General features: G+C 29.6%; 1 protein-coding gene across 2 annotated transcripts in view; it reads left to right on the top strand.

Moving 5' to 3' along the window:
• The first annotated feature begins 1,433 nt into the window (after positions 1-1,433).
• Positions 1,434-16,925, top strand: part of LOC142322836 (dual specificity protein phosphatase CDC14C-like) — an 86,941-nt gene continuing 71,449 nt past the window's right edge. For both annotated transcript variants that reach the window (XM_075361908.1, XM_075361907.1), the window contains exons 1-2: positions 1,434-1,769; positions 12,551-12,723. In XM_075361908.1, the coding sequence (XP_075218023.1) occupies positions 1,721-1,769; positions 12,551-12,723 (222 nt within the window). In that variant the 5' untranslated portion in view covers positions 1,434-1,720. The remainder of the gene's footprint in view (positions 1,770-12,550; positions 12,724-16,925) is intronic.

Genomic DNA, 16,925 nt, shown 5'->3' with positions numbered 1-16,925 from the left:
AATATTATTGAAGAGAAGTCGTTAATTAACTCTGAAAGGTCTTTGGAATAAAAAGTTTCATTAATTTGAAAACAAGTTGTTTAGTATTAAAGAATATTTACAAAAAATTAGATTTTGAAAATTATGTCATAGAAAGATATCATCACCACACATCTGAATGTAAAAACATGCTCAATAATCCTCAGAAATGTGAAATTTGCAAACTAAACTTGATAAAAACAGCGTGTTAAATGAATAAATACAACTAGACCTAACAAATTAGTTGGATAGATGCTAAATATGTTTTTCAAGCACTTCTATATGGAAACATTAAGAACAGTACTATCTGCAACACTGCTGACAAAGGAGCTATACAACTCACACGTTCTTCTGGAAGGACACACTCACGCGTATTTAAAAGTGAATTGTTTTAAATTTATATAAAAATGAATATCAGATTTCATTGTACTGACCAACTATTGTTTTAACCTGAAAATACGGCAGGCGTCTGCTATTATTTTAGATATTTTCAATGAAGTTTCATAAATTTTTGGTGAACTATGACTGCATATCGAAGGCCCTCAGCTCGCTTCTGATCTTTGATATCAAGGTTTAAGTAGGCAATTCCCGGTTTTTGATACGAGTAGAATATAGAAATTTTTATATCCGTTCAGTCTTACTTTGTCTATTCATTTTCTAAAAAAAGTCGTTTGAAGAGATTAAATTCATGCAGACTGATTTTCTCCAACTCTTCCATTACCCGTACAACCTACCTCGTTTTATAACTGTAAGGTGGGATATTGCGACTAAAGACCTTGTCATGCTTAAACAGAAAAAAGTTTTTAATATCAAAGCATTCGTGTTCAACCGGTTGCATCTGAAATGTAGGACGCTACATTTGGGTTAAAAGACGTGCAAGCTAATCGTGTTTCCGAGGCGACTAACGACTGCTTTACGAGCCTCTTTGCAATCCAAAGAGATTTCATTTATCATTGCTAACACAAGTCAAGCATAAGTGAATGATTAATAATTGTAACTGGGCGTACATTTTACGACTAAGGAGATGTGACTACATTTTGCGTGAGCGTTGTAGTAGGAGCTATGATACTGTTTTTTTAGAATGGTCATTTTCAGACATTATAGTAGGCGGGCTAACATTCTCTTCCCCACCAAAATTGGTTTCTCTTCAGTATTACCAATGTACAACAACAAATGTTTCTAAATGGCTTTGTTTCTGTTAAATTTATTTGGATTAAGAAACAATTAGTACGATCAAAAGAAAACTTTTATGAGGTGATAACTTATATAATGCCAGAAAGCTGCATTATTTACATAATTTTCACTGCGTTTAGTAAAAAATTCTTAGGAGGTATTTTAGCTTATTTATTTTTAGGTTGTTTTGACCCAGAGCGTCGTGCTACAATTTTTGTGTTCTGTCCTATGTAGACTACCAGACTCTAACATTGGCCTATCGAACGATCTGTAGGTTATTTGAAGTTCGTTGATTGAAAAATACTGTAACTGAAAGTATTTTTAAAATAAAAGTGATGAGAAATGTTTGTTTGTTGTTTTCATTCATATAACGTTTCAGTTTACTGTATGACATTATAAAATAAGAGCTCAATCACGTCAATGTTTACTTTCACGGATTTTTAAAATTTTTTGTTGTTGTTTTTAACTACGTATCGTAATTTGGATATTTTTCTTATTTTAATGTGTTTTTCCAGTACTTATTGAAATAATGGAAGAAGAAAGTGATGTATTAGTTTGCGCTTCGGAATTTATTAAAGGTAGTTGTTTTTGTAATAAAATCGTATAACATGAAGTTTTAATGATAGTGTATTAAGAGTAATACGCATACGATTTGTCGAAAAGTATACTTTATTTAAATGATTTGTTGTGATGAATATGTATAATTTTTAAAAATATTCTCAATGAAATAACATCTAATATAATGTACTTGAATCTTATTGTTAAATTAAAAATCACTAACATTGAATTGATAATAGGTTAATTGTACTGTTTACTCTGTACTTATGATATTACTTGTTTAAACGCTATGTTTTTATTAACTGTAACATGATCCATTTTTGTAACGCATTCCGAATAAAACGTTACTTTAAACCTCCCAAGTCGTACTTAAACAGATTTTGGTTATTTTTTTCAGTAAACCTTTTAAAGGTTACATCTGATAGAAGTTTTGTTATCTTTGCGGAACACTTGTGCTAGCCGTTTAGTAAATTAAGGTATTAATGTTTTTATTATAAAAATGGGGGTACATTGTTGAGGATAGATATAGGGTAATATAGATAGATAGGTAATGTTTAAAGGTGAGGGAAATATATAAATTTTATCTGTTAAGAAGCTTTATTTGTATTTCAAATATGGCTTATTCAAACACTGGAATTATTTCATAATTTACTTAGGTTTAGAAAAGTAGTGGCACTCTTTTAGCCATGTTAGAAGCTGATATTCTGACAGTACGATTTTGCCTATTTGTAGAATTTTATTAAATTTCTGTAGATTTTCGTTTTATTTCAAATTTCATACGTTTGTTGTTTTATTAAATTTGTTTATTTACTTCTTAAGCCTGTTGTACATAATTTAGTTCTTTTTTTTTTTTTTTTGCTAAATCAGTAAAAACATAATCATGTTATTTTCATTTAATTGGAGCCATTAATGTGATTTCTGAATCCGCAGTGATAATGCTTTTTTTATTTTGTGTAAACGATTTTCTTGTATATGCTTTATTTATGTACCTAATTATTGTGATGATACATTTTTATATGTTGCTTAATCAAAAAATTATACTATTTTCTCTAAAAGTAGAAAAAAATATAAAACTTAGATGCCTTAATTATAATATTTATTAATTGGCATGGAAACATGCGGTAAGAACTTTTTTAATCAATAAAACAAAACTAATCAATAAATGTTTTTCATAAAAACAAATTTATGAAAAACTAATGGGTTATCTGTTATTTGATAGTTTTGAAAATACATGTTTATATTATACCATGAAAAAAAATGTATTACCCAATATGATACTTGATTACCATATTGATTACAAACAGTTGTTTTTATGTATACAATGTCATATATTCCTCACAGTCATCAAATTATGCTTAAATTACAATTCTTTATAGAATATGTACACTATACAAATTACTCAACTTCCTTGACTATATTTATCAATTATCATGTCCTCAAAATTGATAAAAACCCACATGATGTTTGACAATATTAATCATCTCACACAGCACAGGCTTTTCAAAAATTGAATGCGTGGGAATCATTCATTAGTTTAGAAAATGTGGGAAGTTCTTTATGGGTGATGCTTACACTGCAATTCAAAAGTTTAGTAATTATTTAGGTTTATAATTTATACTATAATATACATTGATAGTGTTTATTACAAAAACTTGTGAGTTGCATACATAAGAAAATATTGGTACAATAAACATTTTTATTTGATAGCTCTTACAGAACTGTGATATATCAAGATCAGTATACCCAATTTTGAGAAATGAAATACTAAAATAAAATTAATTCTTTTCTAAACTTTACACGTGGTAACCATATAGCTGTCTCTTGCAGATCATAAAGTAGAAAAATGATGTTTAAAAATTTGGGTAGAAGTGGAGTTATATAGACAAACACACCCAAAAATCATCCTCAGATTTCAGTAACAACATTATAAAAGAATCATTCAAATTGGCGTGGTGTTTCCATAGTTTTAGTTAAGCAAGCATTGATACATAATTACAAACATTCACATTTGTATGTGAAGGTAGTATTAGTATGGAATTTATGAAATAGTTTGTGTGTACATGAAAGAAATAGTTTTTAAAAATTCAGTTTGTTTTACTTCATCAAATAATTTTGAACAAGAAACAAATATTACTGAAGATCGTAAATCTAGAAATGTTTTCTTATAATGACTTATAAACTTGACTTGTGAGATCTCTTAATTAAATAAAATTTGTTTTATATTTTTACTTTTAATGACTGATCAATCATATCTGAAACCAAAGTCACCCATAAGCAGTTTTATTAAATGTAATGTTGTAGCAGTTAATATAATCAATCACTTAGTCATTACAGAAATTTTTTTTATAGATATAGAACTAATGCCAAAATAATTTGTTTTTAAGTATTAATATAAAGAACGTTCTGATAAGCTACACAATAACAACAGTAGTACTATTGTTTATAACTGTGCACTTTATTGAATAATCTGATTCTATATTAGTGTTTACAGGAAAAACAATTTCAACTCCATAAGAAACTGATTGAGTGGAATCCTTTCCGTTTGCCCATATCAACTCCTGGATGTTTTGTAGTCCATTATTTGATTTCACAATTTTTGCATAACTTTTGTGAATTCTATATGATACTGCCCCATATCTGTGGCCTCACTCATTTACTTTCTTCTTTTATAAGGGTGTATAAAATCTGACAGCCTACTTTCTCATTTCTCTAACCTAGGTTATATTTCCCATCTGTTTTTCCTTTCTCTATTATGCATTCCACTCTCCTGTTATTATTCTTATTATCTTGTACATGCTTGACTAAGTCTTCTTTTATTTGATGTCTTTTATGTCTATTAAAAAAATAAATCTCATATTTCAACTGATATGAATTTTTAAACTATTCTATCAAAATAATTTTACACTTCACAACATCAACTGCTCTATCTTTATAATATTGTTACTCCTACTCTTTCATTACCATTATCCAATTTCTAGTGAATTATTTTATAATTCATTGACCAAAAATCCTGTTCGTCATTCATCTTGATTTAGCCATTTTCACCTGTAAATACTGTATTCTAGAACTTTTATTTATTTAACTCTTGACTCAAAAAATCTCATGGTCCATAGATTTTCTTATGACATCCATTAGTAGTCCACATCTTGGAAGTGCTGGTGAGGAACTACGAGGGTAAGTCAATTATTATCCACAATGTAGTTATAAATTTTATTGCATAACAAATAGGAAACTTACATGTACATCATTTTTCAACATAGTCCCCTTGCATATCAATGCACTTGGTCCATCGTTGCACAAGCTTCCTGATGCCCTCATAAAAGAAGTTTTTCGGTTGAGCTGCGAGCCAGGAATGCACCACTTCTTTCACTGTTTTGTCCAAGGTAAATTGACGGCCCTTTAATCCCTCTTTGAGTGGACCAAACAAGTGGTAGTCAGAAGGGGCAAGATCAGGACTATACAGAGGATGAGCCAGTACTTCAAAGTTGAGTTTCTGGAGAGTTTCAGTAGTGTGGGGAGAAGTATTTGGACGGTCATTGTGCAACAACACAACACCTTTCAACAGTAGTCCTTGGCGTTTGCTTCGAATTGCAGGCTTCAGCTTGGCAGTAAGCATCTCACTGTTTATTGTTGTGCCCCTTTTCTCATAATGTTCCAGTACTGGGCCTTGTGAGTCCCAAAAAACCGTAAGCATCAGTTTTCCTGCAGATGGTTGGGTCTTGAACTTTTTTTTGCAGGGTGAATTTGGATGTTTCCATTCCATACTCTGTCATTTACTCTCCGGCTCGTAATGATGGATCTGTGTTTCATCACCAGTGATGATTCTGTCTAAGAAGATGTCCCATTTGTTACCATAGTGATCCAAATGTTTTTGGCAGATGTCCAAGCGCATTTGTTTATGAAACTGTGTGAGTTGTTTTGGTACCCATCTTGCATAGAGTTTATGAAACCCAAGTCTATTGTGGATGATTTCATAGGCAGAACCATGACTAATTTACAGACGATGTGCCACTTTATTAATAGTTACTTGTCTGTCTAAGAAAACCATGTCACGTGCATGCTTAATGTTTTCCTCGTTTGTGACGGTATATGGTAGTTGGCTCCTTCATCATGTGAAAAACTTGTGCAACCATTTTTGAATTTTTCAATCCATTCGTTCACACTCGGTTGCGGCAACACACTGTTCCCTTACTGAACTGAAAGTCTTCGATGAATTTTGGCCCCTGATACACCTTCCGACCACTTCTTTGGTGCAAACAGAAAGCGGAGCAGCCATGGTTAACGGCAGGTCAGTGATAATGGAATGCCTAGCAGCATCAAACCTGCACAGACATAACAACAATTAAACCATGCATGTGTCATCTACACAACACAACAGTACTACCAATATAAACAAAAATATAACTAAATTGCGGATAGTAATTGACTTACCCTCATATTTATTGTACCTAAGATGACACAATTGCATAAAAAAATAACAGAAATGATGATGAAAACATTTCTTTAGAAATTATAGGTTTAGTTTTTTTTTTTATTCCTTTCAGCTGCATAATCCTCAAGTTTCCTTTCTTCAATCTGTAATAGCCATTATTCATTTAGCACCCTCAGCAACTCTTGAAAATGCTATTGTTCAGTACTATTGTTCTCTTAAAGGCCACTTTCAGGCATCAATTTTAGTTTACACTTCTACAAATACTCAGCTGTTAAGTAGCATGTATGGTACAACTATCTGTTTCACGTAGATGATGTATGAGCTTCCTCAACAGTATGATAAGGTTTCATCCTTCTAAAGGGAGGTTTAGTTTATAAAAGTATTTAAAACTTGTGTTCAGTACATTGTGATGAACTTCTTTATTTGGTAAATGGCGTTTTAGATTGATTTATTTACATGAAGTCTTAAATACTTTGTCAATTTGGAGCGTGTAGTCAACTGCATTCTTGTTTGTGTACTCAGTAACAGAATCATAACTAGAAGGAAGACTGTACCACGGTGCTTATAACATTAAAATGTGATCATTCTGGCCTAGTCTGTTGACTTTGTACACAAGAAAGCAACAGCAATACATTTCTACATTTCCCTGTTTACTCTTCTTGCAATTTTCGTTTCTTTGTAGAGAAATAAATCCAAACTACTGATGTAATATATTTTCATTATTTCATTGTAATAGTTTGACTAATTGATGAATTTCATATACCTGTAGCCCTCTAAGTTCACATTATTACAGGATAATTAATAACATAGGTATTACTTGTTGGTCTGATTTTAAAAGACCTTCATATTTTTATAGATATAAGCAGATGTCCATTTGCAATCCTGCACTTTTTTGGATGAAGTTTTTGTAGTGTATGAAAAAATGTTTAGGCAGACTGGGAAATTCATCTCAGAACCTTCCAGATAGTGATTCAAAGAATGTTGAATCTTTATAACATCAGAAAAATGTGTTATTTTATTCAAATTAACTAAGAAATGTATTTAAAAATATTTCTTGACCAATTAGATTACAAAAGCAATGATTTGGTAGACTTTTTTAAATATATTATTACATATTTAATTACAAATAATTTGTTTTATAAAGTTTTTAATAGCATTAAAAACTAAACATTTACACTTACAATTTGTAATAAAATCTACTAGTAATTATATTTAATTACTGATCGACCTGATTGTATTATTAAGAGAATTAAGTTTTATTACGTTATGTACATTACATTTTTTTATTAATATAATTTGTGGTAGTAAAATGTTCTTGTAATTATATTTAATTACTGAGTGACCTGATTGTTTAGTTATTTTTAATTAAAAAAAGTATTACTTATTGCAACATGTACAGTAGTGTACTTTTTTTATTAATGCAATTTATGGTACCAGACAGCTTGGATTGTAGTATTAGAAATGAACAAATAAATAATTGATGCAAACAAACAAGGAGACACTCTTACTTACAGTACATTATTGTGTGTAGGCATGCAGACATCTGATTTAATGCCTCTAATAACACACAGTTCCGTAATTTGTTATGTATTTATTTAAAAGTCCATTACTTCATATTACATGAGTTGTATACATAAATATGCATTTTAGCTTGAAACACATAGTTATAGTTGATTAAAATAAAACAATAAATAAAATCATTGGATGTGTTACAGGCACATCATGGATATGATGTGCCTGTAACACTGGTGTAATTTAATAGCATTTAGTGATGGTCTATTTTTAAATTTCAGTATTCATGTACATTGTACTCCTTGTCTTTACTTGAATCTGGTTCATTTCAGTACATCTGTACTGTAAAGCAGTACACTGTACTGCTCTAAATCCTTGTCACCAGGAATGTATTCTATTGTATAACATGCCTTATTTTCAGTTTTATTGATTTCTGTAGTCATCTGCAATGCGTTAACTTTTGACATCTTTGTATATTTTCTTCTATTGATTCTTTCATTTCTGGTTTATTATTCCTATCCTCAGCCCTTGACCTAAACAGTTCAGTACGTTTTGTTTTCCGATCTCTTTTTTAATGTATTAGGCAACAATTAATTGTTCTTTCAATACCTGTGTTTTTCTGCCTTTTGTAATATCAGTGCTTCATACTTGTAAAGCAATGTAGCCTCTGATTATAACAAACACTTCATGAGATATCTGTTTGTATTTAATCCCATTTCATTTCAGTGTTACATTTTTTATTAAATACATTTGTCATAGATTTCCTCTCTTTTTTTAACTTGGTTCTTCTGTCAGTATATTATCTTTCAAACACCTATAATATTTTATTCACTTCATTATTAATTCTTTTACATTCTTGATTTAATTGGTACCCTCATTCACTTAAAAAATGATAGTTTGTTATCACTGATGTTATTAATTTTTTTCATGAATTTTATTTTATTATGTCTGATGACTGTCTTCTAGATATGAAATTATTCCTAGTATGTCACTTTAGAATTTTATTTACCCTTAATGATGTTTGTCTTTTGAGTTGGAGAATTATTATTCAAATCACTAAAATTAGAAATACAATTGTAACAAATATGTGCAGTGTAGGAAACGAGCTTAAAAAAGATGTGTACTTGTATGCAGTTTTTTTAATTAAAAAGAAAAATGGGTACTTATCGTTTATCTGCCCACCACATACAATCATTGTTTAAACTAATGTTTTAATCAAACCACCTGCTAGTCTCCTACTGTAATCCTTAACTTGCAACTAACTTATCCATTGCAACTTAACTTTGTTGTCTCCATCTCACTCTAGCATTTACAGACAATGTCATGTAAGGATAAACGTGATAAGGTAGATAAACCTTATAACTACTTAGTACTTCAGATAAAGCGTATTACTTTGATTTTATAAAAATAATAATTATGAAGACTTATTACATTTGTCCTTTGACCTTTTGGACATAGGGAATATTTTGGTAGAACCCCGGCCTCAATAAACGGCACGGTGTTCTGTTCCATATTTGTGGTAATTGCCAAATTTTCATTTCACACAATATAAATTAGAAGCACAAAACTCAGAACCAATCTAATTGAAGAGAAATACTAACTAGAATAAAAACAAGAAGTATTTAAAATATATCAGTTGAGATAACCGTTGCTGTCAATAGAGATAACAATTATCAAATCATAATAATTGTTTCACTAATTTTAAAATAGAATGACATTTAAGTAAATAATACATAGCTAACATGTAAATTGATTACTACTTACTGTTTGAACCCACTGGAATGGAAAAACACTTTGTGATAAGAACCAAAAAAATGTTTGAAATAAGTCATGTGTAATGTCAAGAAAAGGTTTAGTCTGTACATTAAAATATATAATTATGTGGTTATTGTAATTTTTATGTTGTCTGAACCAAAAAGATGGTGTTCCCCATAATAATTTATTTCTACACATTAGTTAATCATTAAAAAGCCAGGAAGTATGGTTGAAAAACTTTACATAACCCCTTTAACTTTACTTTTATTTAACCCCATAAGTTAAAGGAGAACTACCCCACTTTGGTCAGTTTTCATAAAAATCTAATTGCATTAAGCTCTTATATATACAAGTACCATACCAGATTTCATTATTATGCATTTACTCGTTCCAGAGATATAAGATAATAGACTCCTAACACACATACACATTCGTTCTTTTATATATATGGTGTTAATATTTTATTTTAAGTTAAGATATGAAATAGCTGAGGTATTTTTCAGTAGATAATATCAATACTACATAATATTCAGGAAAGAAAAACTTGAAAAAAGAAATTATGAGAAACTTAATTACAAGAGAAATTCAGCTAGAGCTTAAAAGATTGTTTTTTCTAGGACTCATAACTTTGAAGCAATTTCTTCCTCTAAGTTGATGCATCTGTTTTATAAATCTTTTCTCCTTAGTCAACTGTTTGGAAGTTTGTATCAACATAGTGCATGATAGATAAGGTAGATAAACCTTATAACTACTTAGTACTTCAGATAAAGCCTATTATTTTGATTTTATAAAAATAATAATTATAAAGACTTATTACATTTGAACTGAGATAAACTAAAAAGTGAAAGATCTGAGTTTTTAAAAATTGAAAACTTAATTTCTTTTAGACATTTTTGTGATAGTGCAAATTTATAACTGCCTTATACAAACTCAGATTTATACAGTTTGACATACTTGATTACTATTACATAATAGTATTGTGTTATATTTAAGACAAAATGAATTATTTTCTGTATATGCAGCTATATTCTAAAATCTAAAAAGTTATCTTGCTTATTGAAAAAAAAAAAAAGGAATAAAAGTTTTCTGCCCTTAATTGTCTTGTTCTATGTGTATTTTAAGTTGTTTATATTACATTCCTACATTATTGATTCATATGACAATGAATCCCTTTGCTGTTATTTTCTTAATTACTAATGCAGTGACTATTAAATTAAATTGGTCTGATGTATGGTGACAGAATAATTTTTTTATCTCTTGTTATTCATTGTATATTATAAATTCTTGTAAAAAAACGTAACTGCAGATTTATTAGAAATAGCCTTTTTTCACTATACAACATTTCTGTGATAAACAAAAGTGTTCTGTTCTAAATATTTTTCAGTTTATTAAGGAAATGTAACAAAAATTGTTTGTGTTGTGTTTGTACCTCAGATAGATTTTTGCTTGAAAGCTTCTAACACTTTCACTGATTCAGGACTTGGACGATCTTTTGGAATCTGAAGGGACATGGATCAGTTTAATCAGAGATATATCAGCCAATCTCATCAGAATTTATATGTTTCAGAGTGCAACATATAGTTAGTAGTACGTGTTTCCCCATGTAGGAGGTAGACGATTCAAATCACAGCCTGCTCTGACCGGTTATATTTTAACACTAATGGCTCTTCAATACTGTCTCCCAGCCATCACTGTATTATTGAATTCTAATTAATTATGTATCCTGGCCTGATTATTTAGGATTATAACAAGTTATAGGTACACTTGTTACTTAGACAAGGAATGCTGCTATTTACATCATAAAGTTGCACTAAGTTTCTGAGAGGGTCCAGAACATCATACAGATCTATCAGAATTTAGACATTTAGTTTTACTTCATTTAACTTTTAGAACATATATGATTATGTTTCCGCTTAGCTTTTATAGCTATGATGATGAAATTTTAAACCCTACATTTCTTTTGAATAATACAATAGTACAACAGAATATGATCAACAGTTTTTTTTGTAAACTTTGTTAAGACTATAAACCAAATGTGTTAAGAACATGCTTATTTTAGTCGTATACTCGATGACTAAATGTCATCGTATTATTGTTTCTAATATGCAAGTATATTAATTTTGTTTATTGCACAAAATATGGATTTGATGTTAGCTTCTGAGTGACAAGTGATAATGAGAATTTTGATTGTGATGTCTCCACAATACCAATGCATGTCTTATTATCTCGCTCTGAAGTCATGTAATTATATTATTATTTTACTAATATAAATGCATGTCTTATTATCTCGCTCTGAAGTCATGTAATTATATTATTATTTTACTAATATAAATTGGTATTATGTAAAATTACATTATAACTAGAAATTTTCAATTTTTATACTGTCTTATTCTCAACATTAAAAACATATGATGTAGAAATCATAAAGTAAAAAAAAATATTATATGGCAAACACCATCAGGTTATATTTTGCTCATTTAGGTTAAAACCAAGTTTTCCATATACTGTTAACATTTTTTATTATCTGTTCAGAAAGATTGCTTGTACATACCTGAGGATAAAAAAATTAAAAAATTTCAAAGCATTTATAGATTTCTTCAATTAATATAGATGCAATTAGCAGATATAGTGGAATTATATTAAATAGATTTGTCTAAATATTAGCCTATATCAGTACTTATTATCAGTATTCTTGTAAATGAAACATTGCAAAATCATTACCCTATTGTAAACATCGAACAGTTTTAATAGCTTATATCAAATAAAATTTGTAAGTCCATTTTATTTAAAATAATCTGTAAATAACTTATACTTTTTGCATTTATTCACTTAACCTTTAGAAAAGTTGGTTTATGTATACAGAATAAAGCCAGAGTATCGGTTTAATTAAGAATATAGTCTCAGTTTCAAAGTTCAGAAAAATTAAAGCAAAGTGTTAACTTTATTTTTCCTTTTAGGTGTTTTTGCGTGATAGAGTGATTTTTATAACCATGCTGACAGCATTCTATTTTATAAGCTAATTTTTTTTTTCCTTTTTGTATGAAATATTTAAGAATTATAAATGGGATTAATGTTATATTGATTTTTTCTCTTCTATTTCAGATCGTCTCTATTTTGTTACACTTCGTACACGAACAAAACCAACATCTACAGCAAATACTCATTATTTTTCAGTTGATGATGAGCTGATTTATGAAAATTTTTACTCTGATTTTGGACCACTTAATCTGGCTATGTTATATCGTTACTGTACTGAGCTCAATAAAAAGTTGCAGGTATAGACTGTTGTTTTTTAACATTGTAGATTAGTTAAATGTATATCATTATTTATTATATAAATTTAAAAAAGTGTTTTAAATTAAATTTGTTTTAAATCAGATCATTAAAAGGATTAAATCAAAAGTTAACATCTTTTTCTAAATACTATATAAAGTCATTTATAAATAATAATATAGAAAAATGTTGTGAAAATTCTATGATTTCTTTGATTAAGACTGGTGAAACAGTGAGCTTTTCCAGTATTTAACTGCAGTTTCTTCTAAGGTGTAAATGTGTTAACATTGCTTTTTATTTTATGATGTGTATTGTTAAAATTTTTCTGTTTACCTAGATTTTGTAATCCCTTTCCTACTTCTTATTTCTTTAGCTATTGACTTGCATATTTCCAGATTATATTCCTTATATTTGTTTTGTTCCTTATTTAAAATTTTTTACATAAACTGGTAGTGGAAATTGTTTACTTTTCATAACACATACACACACATGAGGAGTATTTTTATTTAAAGTAAAGTCAATTTTGAAATTGCCACCTATATATGTGATGTAAATAGATGGTACTTGCTTAGCTCCATTATTTCAATCAATTGTCAGCTATTATAGTTAGTCATTTCATGAGGAGTAATATGATTTTTGATGGCAAAAAACAATTTTGCAGCTGTAATTCAGAAGCAGATTTGTGATGTTTATGAGACCAAATGTTATGAGTTATGCCAAGTTAGACGGTGGTACTGTTCTTTTTGAGAAAGGCAAACAAGTATTCATGATGAAGAATGTAGCAGCTGGCTGTCTGTGATTACGGATGATTTGAGTGAAAAAATTTGAGAAAACTGGTACTTCACCATATCACGATTGTTTTTTATGTTTTACTATCTTTGATTTACAAAGTTTTGATTGAAAAATTGAGTACCAGATGGGTAACCGTCTTTCACATAGGGAAAAATGTCTTGCAGCAGCACATGAATTTTTGCAGCATTATGAAAATGTAGGTGATAACTTTTGTTTGTCGAATTTAGTGATCACAGAATTACTGTGAATCCCAATACATATTGCAAAATATTAAAAATTTCTAGAAGAGCTATTAAAATCATACAATGTGGGTGCTAACCTGTGGGATTTTCTTTTTTATGACAGTGCCTGACCACACACTGCAAATCAGGTAGTGAGGAAATTGAAAAAAATTGTTGAAAGCTCTTCAATCATCCACTCTATTACTTTGACTTAGCTCCCAGTGATTATTTTCTTTTTCTTCACCTTAAACTATGGCTTGCATCATAAAAGTTTGATAATGACAAATTGAAGAAATTTTATTATGACAAATTGAAAAATGGCATTACTGGGCGGTTTAAGTCTCTGGCAGTGGAATCTCTTGAAGAGAGAATGAAGAAGCTAGTGAAACACTATGAAAAATGTGTTGAAGTTGAGGCAGCTATATAGAAAAGTAGTAAATAAACTTTTTACACATTAGTCTTAAGGTTTGTTGATATTTTTCAGAACTGATCTTACTATAAAAAACATACCTCATATACCAGGTGTGTAAATATGGAACTGGAATTTTTATATAGAAAATACACGTTTATTGTATGAAAATGAAAAAAATATTTTATTCAAATTATTGTCCACTGCAAGCTATTCATTTTTCCCATCTGTCTGACAATTTATAAATGCCACGCCAAAAAAACTGTTGCTCTCTTGAGGCAAACCAGTCATTGAGCCATTTTTGTACATTTTCATAAGAAGTGAAGCATTGATCAGCAAGTGCATGCCCCATTGATGGAAATAGATAGTAGTTGGACGGAGCCAAGTCTGGTGAGTAAGCCGCATGCGAAAGTATTTCCCAACTGAACGCCTCAATTGTTTCCTTGACCAGTCTTGCTGTGTGTGATGGTGCACTATCATGAAGCAAAATCACTTTGTGTTGCCTTTTTTGATATTCTGGTCGTTTTTCACGCAATGCTTGATTGAAATCGATCATTTGTTGTCGGTAGTGTTCAGTATTAACGGTTTTACCAGCTCATAATAGATCACACCCTTCTGATCCCACTAAACACAGAGCGTTGTCTTCTTTCCATAGTGATTTGACTTTGAAATCGATGTCGATGGTTCACCTGGAGTTACCAAATCTCAATATCTTTTACGCTTATGATTCTTGAAATATATCCACTTTCACAATTCGATGGAGAAATGACTTTCTTTTGTACCTGGCGAGTAGCATTTCGCAAGTGGTTTTTCGGTTTTCTTGCTATCTTTTATTCAGTTTGTGTGGAACCCATTGCTTCTCATATTAAATTTATTTGATCCGAGAGTTATTTTTGCATTTGAGCGTCATCCTCATTCAACAATGCTTGCAGTTTGCTGTCTTCAAACTTTTTTGGTGGTCTCTTCCACATTCTTCATTTCTCACATCAAAATTGCCACCTTTGAATTTTTTAAACCACTCAAAGCACTGATTTACCAAAAGCATGCTCACCGTAAGCTTCGACAAGCATTCGATGAGATTCTGCAGCAGGTTTCTTTAAATGGTAACAGAAAATCAATGCTGTCCACAAATCATAGTTTGTAGGTACAAAACTCGACATGTTCAGCGCTAATTACAACTATGCTGTTGTATGAAACTTGTATTGTTATGAGTTAAAAATCTTTGTCAGCTGTCAAAGAAAGAAAATGGCGCTAATGATGCAGTTTGACAGTAACTAAATTGATAGCTAAGGCCATCTATGGGCAAATTCCAGTTTCATATTTACACACCTGGTAAAAACCCAGCAAAACCATTTAAGTAGAACAAAATACTAAATTTAATAATTTGATGTGTATAAAAATAATTTGATATAAACACACTTTTTGTTAATACAGATAGATCAATATGCCATTAAAAAAATTAAATAGAAAAATATTAATGTAAAAATCAAAGTATATGCCAAGATGCATAAACTATAGAGATGAGTATTTTTATTTTACTATGAACAAATATTTAAGAATTTTAAACCTTCTAACTATGAACTGTTGAAAAGTTATACTGATTATCCAGAAATTTATAATTCAAATGTGCTGTGCAAAGAAAAACAGATAATATTTTTAAACTGCAAAAAACTTTTACAAAATCATTACTTAACAGCACAATAAAGAATTCTTTTTTTGATAAAAATAAATGTTAAAGTGGTTATAAAAGAAGGTTGAAAATTAAGTAAAATGAGCTTTATTCAATTTCAACTGTTCTACTGGATTGAACTATTCAAATTTGTCATACAGCCTCCAGCGTAGTTAAATTTCTGCAGAAATTAAAAAAAAAATATGTATGTATTAACCCTTAACTGGTCCACGCTCTTTTTATAGCATTACTAGTCACATTGGCTCACTATGACCCGAACATTCCTAAATTAAATAATAATACATTATTGGAATTAAAAAGAAATGAATGCATATATTTGAAAAATAAACTTATTTTTTATTCAAATAAAAAAAAATATCTCCTTCTTTATAACAGAATAGTCAAAGAAAAATTGAATTACAAAAACTTGTAAAAAATAAAGATCTTCATTTTGGTTGAGGTTTGCTGGCGTAAAAATATAATTATTCCTGATTCATTATTGAAGAAAAACTAACAACACATCTGTAAATATGTTTTCAAATTAAAATATTTGAACTGACTCGAACATCTACAAGTAAACAATGCACAATTTGCCTGGATATCAAATTGATATCCTGAACAGTAAATTTGTATACATTTTTTCTTAAATTTATCATTTCAAAGTTAGAAATTCTTTATTTCCAACACTGACATTGTTCACAATCTTTATAAATAAAAGAAGTATGATTTTTACATATATGGTGTTCACATTTTACACAAATAATGTTATATATATTGTCCTTAGTGCTCGGGCAGAGGTGACAGTGTTTACGTTTCCTTCTAACTTCCACATCTCGCTCCTCTGGTTGATGAACATCAATTACAGTAATGTTGTGTTCTTCAAAATATATTTTTACTTTATTCTTCAAGTTTTTTTGGGTTTCCCGGAGAAAGATACCGTTTTACAAGTAAATTCTATACTAAAAGTGGTCTAAATTTTTAAGAAAATCTCTCACAATAGTGTAACATAACTGGTCGCGTTGGCTCAAATAGTTTATTTCTGTTACTTATAATACACAAATTAAGGGAAGCTGGATACCAACTGTTAGAACGAATTACAATAGGAGATTAGCA

The sequence above is a fragment of the Lycorma delicatula genome, chromosome 4, assembly GCF_047948215.1.
Source record: "Lycorma delicatula isolate Av1 chromosome 4, ASM4794821v1, whole genome shotgun sequence".
Taxonomy (NCBI): domain Eukaryota; kingdom Metazoa; phylum Arthropoda; class Insecta; order Hemiptera; family Fulgoridae; genus Lycorma; species Lycorma delicatula.
This window is presented reverse-complemented; position numbering and strand designations above follow the sequence as displayed.